This window comes from Centruroides sculpturatus, unplaced genomic scaffold, assembly GCF_000671375.1.
Source record: "Centruroides sculpturatus isolate CEXI.00-Female unplaced genomic scaffold, Cexi_2.0 scaffold83, whole genome shotgun sequence".
NCBI lineage: Eukaryota > Metazoa > Arthropoda > Arachnida > Scorpiones > Buthidae > Centruroides > Centruroides sculpturatus.
The window spans coordinates 440,813-447,959 of record NW_019384393.1 but is presented as its reverse complement, the minus strand read 5'-3'; the positions used below and the strand labels follow the sequence as shown (position 1 = coordinate 447,959).

The following is a 7,147-nucleotide window of genomic DNA, read 5'->3' as shown; positions in this document are numbered from 1 at the left end:
AGTCTTTCAACGTTATAAAACGCCAACGTCCGCTCTGACCCATCTAAGGAAAATTTACATCCTGCGCATAAAAAAAAATCGATATCGATTGACGCCTCACATGGGAGACGAGGATTTTTTTCCACCGGCGTCCAACCTCCGACGGACAAAGGAAGAATTTTAAACATGTACTGTTTAAATCTTTTCTTTAAATTCGCTCTCGTTCATCAATTCGCATCGAAATGAGCGCGCATCAACAACACCGAAAAGTCAATAATAAACACCATCGAAAGTAAATAAAACTTTTCAAACATTAAAATTTTCGCGCGCAAAAATATCATCGCAGTAAACGCAAAACACAATGCGTAATCGCCGCAAAATTAACGAGCGTAAATGGCTAAGAAAGCGTGTTTTTGCAAATTACGTTTTCAATCGTAGCGGTCACCGTAGTTCTATTTCCTACCACCAGGAAGCGCGGAGGTCGCCAGAAAGATTCAGCAAAGGTAAATAACTAGCGAAATTGGATTTAATAAAACCGTACACGATTGTAATATCTTTCGTAATTAGAAAATGTCGAGAAATTACTAGTTTGTATTCCGTATTTTTGTAATATAATTCCATATTTATCGGTTTGAAACGCACGTAGCGTCAATATGTCTGTTAGATGTTAGGCTTAAGTTGATCTGTTGTTACGATGCTATTCAATCAAGCATTTAAAATTAGATAAAATGCCATTTATACCATGCAATTTCTCATAGCTTAATATTTGGGAAACTCTTATTGCTTCAATACATAAAAATCACATGTTTGTTCTTCCAATTATAGTCAATGAATATTCAAATTGCAGTCACGTGGAGTGTGTTTAATTCGCGGTAATTTATTAAATTGTCACGTGTCTTACGATGTTTTATAACAGAAATGATTAAAATATTTGTAAAGAAAATTTAACTAAGTACTGAATTTAATAGGAAGAAAAACGCTGAAATTTGTTTAAAAAAATATTTTTTTTTTTTTATATAACATATTGACAAAAGGAACCAATTTATTTATGTACGAATGGTTCAAATATTTACATTTAAATTGAATTATCTTATTATTCAATTTATCAGGCGGATATAAAGTCATGCATCATACAATACTTATTTTTGGTGTGTTTTAACATAGATTAAGTAATAACAGTTTTATTGAGAATGCTATAATTTTTTATGAAATATAAAATTGTTAATGTCTACTGTTTTTAACACTGATATATTTATAATCAGATAATTCTCCAGAAAATTGTGTGTAACTTTTGAAATTATCAGATTATACAAAAATAATTTGGTGCAAATTAACTGTATAATTATTGACTCGATAATCATATAAATGTGAATTTATAGTAATTGATCAATCTCAAATAATATGAAAAATGAAATATGTTATAGTATATTTTTAATACTACATACTGATAAGAAATTATNAACAACATTTAAGAAATTTTGATCGTTCACAGGTAAGCATTTATATTTATATAATAAATAAAAATAATTTGAATTAGGTTTTTAAAGATTTTATTAAAATTTTAAATTAATAACATACATTTTATCAAATGAATGTTTTAGTTTTAACCTGGACATTCTTCTATAATTTTATTTGTAAAAAATAAATACCGGTAAATAAATTTGAATTTATTAATTGTAAAATTATTTAAAATCATTGTAAAATATATTAAAATCATTATTATATAATATATAATAAAATTTTATAAATTTACTTGTATAATGTATTTATTAATCATATTCGTAATCATAATTATTTTGTAAAATTGGATCATTTTAATATTTAAGTGTTTCTTTCAACAATATATTGTTATAGTCATGTTGCTCACCAAAACAAATTTTATTCAAAATACTTAATTTGCCAGATTTTCTTGAATCCACATATTACATTTTTCTTAGCCATTCATTTTTATTACCTTTAAGAGATGACCAATACTTGTTAGATATTAGATATTATATCTTCTGAACGAACAATAGCAGATTGCTTTACAAGGTGGCACATACCAAAGATGACTGAAGCTGTAGCTGTCATATGATATTTATTGCTTGCAATAATAAGTAGGGCAGTCTTGATACTCACCAATCTCCTAATCAAGTTTGTAAATAGATGACCAATATAAGGAACATGCATCACCAAGCTGACTTAGCTTATTAACAATAGTCATTCTACTCTTTCATATGATTGGAAACTTGATCTTGCCATTAGACATTGAACAATAAGAAAGCATATGTAGTATTAGACTATTTAAAATTCATGAATTCAATACATCTAAATTGTTCTGTGATTGCAAAAGTTAATGAATTTTCTTAATATGATATTTTAAGATGTTTTTCTTATTAAATATTTAAATATTGAATTTATCAATGCAAATTTATAATATAAATAGCTTTTTTAATTATAATAATAGAGCTCATTTTATTTAATCCTTAAAGCATAATTAAAAATTTCAAGTAGTGTAAATTTAATATATTAATTATATAATTAATTTCCATAATAATTAACTAATTAATGCAAAAAATTTATTTAAAATTTGTTATTAATTTATTTTTATTCAATCTCTTTAATTAAAAAAGTTATCAAATTTCAGATTTAATGTATATACTAAGTATATTTATCTGAAAATGCATCATATGTAGATAAGTGGTGATCCTAATGAATGTGCTGTACTGTACTGTACATAAAAGCAGTCCTATAAACTTTCATTATAGATATAAGAAATTTAAATAATATTTCAGTTTAATATGCAAATTGTTCAAAACATTTTATAACAAATTATCTGTAAAATTAAATTCAACAACATAATATTTTACCTTAATATTTTTAATTTCAAAGAATGATTGAAATATTAATTAATTTTGCTTTGGAATTAAAAATTCAAACAGAATGTAAATGAGAATGTTTATAAGTTTTTTTTATTCCAAAAATTTGATATTTAAAGTGATTCAAGATAGGAATGAAATAAATATTATAGTATTTTGATGAAATAGAAGAGTAATAAAAGAAAAATGCTTTATATATTATCATGTTGGTATTAATTATGATTAAAAGATTATTCTAATTAAATAAAACATGATATTTAATTTTAAACAGTAATTTTCTTTATCAAAATAATCTGTTTTAAGATTTGTTATAAAATGAAATGTAATCTTTGATTTAGTAAAGCATCTTTGTTTCAAATTATTTACATTTTATTGATTTCCCTTTTGAAATCTAGACTTTCAGCAGGATGATTGCTTAGTTATTTGACAGCATATACAATCAATACTTTAACTTTATTTCTTTAAATAAAACTATTGTAGTTTTGAATGAAAGGAAAATTTGAAGATTTGATATTTGTTTTCTCCTAATTGAAAGATGAATATNTTTTAAAGCAATATCATTTTTTAGTAGATTATTTTCATTCAAAAAATAGTATTTAACTATCTGACTTAAAGAATTTTATATAAAGATGGTTTTAAATGATTTAAAAAAAAATAAATCTCTCATATAATAATTATATTAATGTATATATTTTTAAATATAGGAGCATTTTGGCTGAAATGAGTATAATAGATAGGTTCTTGCCAGCATTATATGTAATGAAATTTGTTGTCAAATTTTTTTATGAAAATTATAATTGAGAGAATTAGTTTTGGTATAAATAATAACCTATTTATTTGCTTACATAGTCCATATGCTTATGAAGCTATTTTACTTAAGTTTAATATTTTAAAGTTTGATGTATGAACTGTATGTTTTACGATATTTTTGATAAGTTTTTGATATATGTAAGTTTATGTAAGTATTTAGTTTGTTTTTTTTAAGATTAAGGATTATTTGAAAGCTAATATAAAATTTCTTATATCTGACACAAGATAGGTTTATGCTATCACCTAATGACTTTGCTTGAAAATAACTTATATAATTACTGATTTATTTTCATCCTTTATATTTATTGTAATTAAAATGAAATTTTAATTATAATAATTATAAAAGTTTAGTGTATTCGATTATTTTAAATATCATTTTGCGTTTTTTTTGTTTAAATGGCTAGCAAAAGTAAACAATTGTTAGCAACCTGTTCTTCCATTATCATGGCAATTAATACGCCGCCGACTCGTATGCCAGAATAATACTCGGCAGTTCATTAAAAACTTCTTGACGTTGATTGAAAATGGGGTGAGTTGTGTCTTACTGTTATTTATACGAAAGAATAGTCATAAATTTACTTCGTGTCGGAACGCCATAGAGAGCTATAAATTAATGACAGATAGAACTAGTGAATTAGCTGGACTCCGACTGTACACATTACAGAAATATGTTTGGGGGTAAATGGCCTATTCGAAATTATTTGGAATAAGATATCTCTTCCTATTAATTAGAAATCAAAATTAAGCATTAAAAAAAACAATGCATACATAATATGATATATAATAATTGACTATAAAATTGGATTATAGTAGAGAATTTTATATATAGTATTTTTGAAATACAATTTTGATATTTTACAGCGAGTTTACATTTTATATTGTCATTTTTTGACAAAATTAAACTGGAGTGGAGTTTGTAAGGATCTCTCATATCATAAAGTACTTCTAACGTCAGCTATAATTTACGTATGGCCAGCATTTGTAAGTCCCTAGAGCTTTACTGATATTCAGAGCGTGTGAAGTAACAAGATGTTTGTTGTTTCACCGTCCGGGGATCGAAAAATGGGGGTCCTGCGTTGAAAAATTGATCTGGCGGACCGACGCCGGCTGGACTCTCTTTTCTCTCCTCTCAAGAGGGGAAGGATAAGGAATAATTGTATTTGTCGAACCGTCGATTTTTACAGGATGCAATTCGTTATTTTGCACACGTTATGATACTGAAAATTCAGATTCGCTTACTGTCTCTTATTGACTCGGCCATTCAAAGACCTCATAGATTAAGCGAAGTTTAAAGCCAACCTGGCATGCTCTACCTGCATATTTCTATGATTTGCCTTTTTGGACTGTGAGGTAGCATCCGGAAAATAGTCCATCACCGCCATCTTTGATCGATAGAATAAAGTGTGAGGGGAGGAGAGGAGGAGATTAATATGTTTCCGCGGAAACGGAATATATAACCTTTAAACTTAACTGTCATTAATATTCATTTTGATGTGCCCACTCCATAAATATTAGGAAAGTGGCTCTATTATATTATAATATATTCAACTTCATAGACAGTAGGCCTTCGTTATCTTTCATTTTATACATTCATTTCTTTTTATTTTCTTCCTTCTCATTCCAATCTCGTATAATAATAATAAGAAACGAGGTTAAGTAACCCTTGGTCTAACTCCCACTAATCACTTCACATGGTTGGCTTGGGCCTATATTAAACGGTCGAAACAAACTGGCTCCACTCTCGTACTCGTGCGTGCAACCGAAAGTTTTCGCCTTGCGAGAAGCAATTAAATGAAGTAAACGCTAGTTGTATGGTACATTACCGTACAGTTTGATTTATATTTTCTAATTTAATGACTAGTCTAGTGTGGGTGGTTTGCGCTGTTTCGTCCATTAACTCGCTCGCACGTTTTCTCATTCATATGCGCCCAATAATAATCAGCAGTAAATACAATAGATTTGAAATATGGACTCGGACGAAAACAATAAGTACAATAATAAACTTGGATTGACTGTAAATTTAGATCTCCAACAGCTACGATATAATTAGTTTTCAGGTCTGACAGGTGTTTATTCCGATATATACTTTACATCGATTTATTGATGTGCAATTTTCTTTATTATTCATATATTATCTAATTCTTGAAATTTTTTAATTACATAAATTCAATAAACGGTAACTTATCAAATACTTAACATTTATTCAATTATTAATTATAAAAATACTTTTATTAAACGAATTTATTATATATATTATTAAAAAGCATTTTCAGTGTGGATAGAATATAATGTTTTCGTCGAAATATTGTACTGAGGAATTTTTTTCTTAGTGGTACCGATGTGATCTTGACCGAGTGACCGCAGACCTTCGAGATCTCTACATCGCTTTTGATTGTGACAAGGACACCAATGCCTTCTTAGAAACGTGTTACGAGAAATCCGATTGGTTCTTTGTCCAAGTGTTCCATTCACTAGCTAAAGCATTTCTCTGTTGGTTTATGACACAAACTTCTATCAATGGGTATGTATTGCATGAAGACTATCATCTTTATTTTTGTATATGTCTTGAAATAAAAACAACAGAAAAAGTATGTGTTAAAACGGTGTTCAGATCTCATTTAAAAATTTTTGAATTGCTCTAATGAATATGATATTTGTAATGACTTCCCGAAATTCGCCGTTGAGGATTGTAAATATCCAGGAAACAGTTGTAATGAAAGTAACGCGTGTCTATCCCACCTGCGTTTCCATCAACTGTTCCGGTACATATAAAACAATGGAATTTGTAGATATTGCTTTTAAATTGCAGGAAATGTTCTAGTTACTCACGCGTTATTTAACTGGACATGTCCGTTCGCGTGCTGTTCCACCAAAATCTGCGACAGGAACGAAGTGTTAGGGTCAGGACACCATTTGAATTAATCAGACGCAGCTACCCAACAATTCAAACAAATATAATAATAATAAAAAATAGTATTAGATGTATGAGATGTAATTTTATACATTCATTAATCGGTCAGACATGATCAAATTCTGAGAAGTCTTTCATCATTACGCCGCTTGCGGAGGAATTTTATTTTAATATCACGTCTCTCGATTGTAAAGCAATATTAAGTTCAAAAAACATACACGTATTTTGTCATTCCATGCATACGTGATCCGGATAGGTTTACGACGTCGAGAAGAGTGACACCAAGAAGAAAAAAGGAGATTTAATTCTGATGCAGATTCATTAGTACAGATTTTTTTTTTCTGGTGAAGTTAAGCTGGGTCGTAATTCTTTGCCGGAAGATAAATTCCACTTCTCCGATGTTTGAAGCACGTCAGATAATTACGCAGATCGTAAAACGAACAGAAACACGATTTCTAGCACCAAGTAATAAGCATTGAAGTAATGGGCATTATTAATTGAAATCATCCAAAGTTGTGGATCCGGTTTAACTTAATTTTTACATCCCTCTTTTACTGTTGAATTAAACATTTTTAAACGTTTTCGTTTT

The 7,147-nt window shown here is 28.3% G+C and overlaps 1 protein-coding gene across 1 annotated transcript in view; it reads left to right on the top strand.

Annotated features, from left to right (window-relative positions):
• Positions 1 to 221: 221 nt before the first annotated feature.
• LOC111618279 (methyltransferase-like protein 9) overlaps positions 222 to 7,147 on the top strand; it is a 30,089-nt gene continuing 23,163 nt past the window's right edge. Inside the window, exons 1-3 of the mRNA XM_023359774.1 lie at positions 222 to 271; positions 1,432 to 1,471; positions 5,978 to 6,168. Coding sequence (XP_023215542.1) covers positions 222 to 271; positions 1,432 to 1,471; positions 5,978 to 6,168 — 281 coding nt within the window. The remainder of the gene's footprint in view (positions 272 to 1,431; positions 1,472 to 5,977; positions 6,169 to 7,147) is intronic.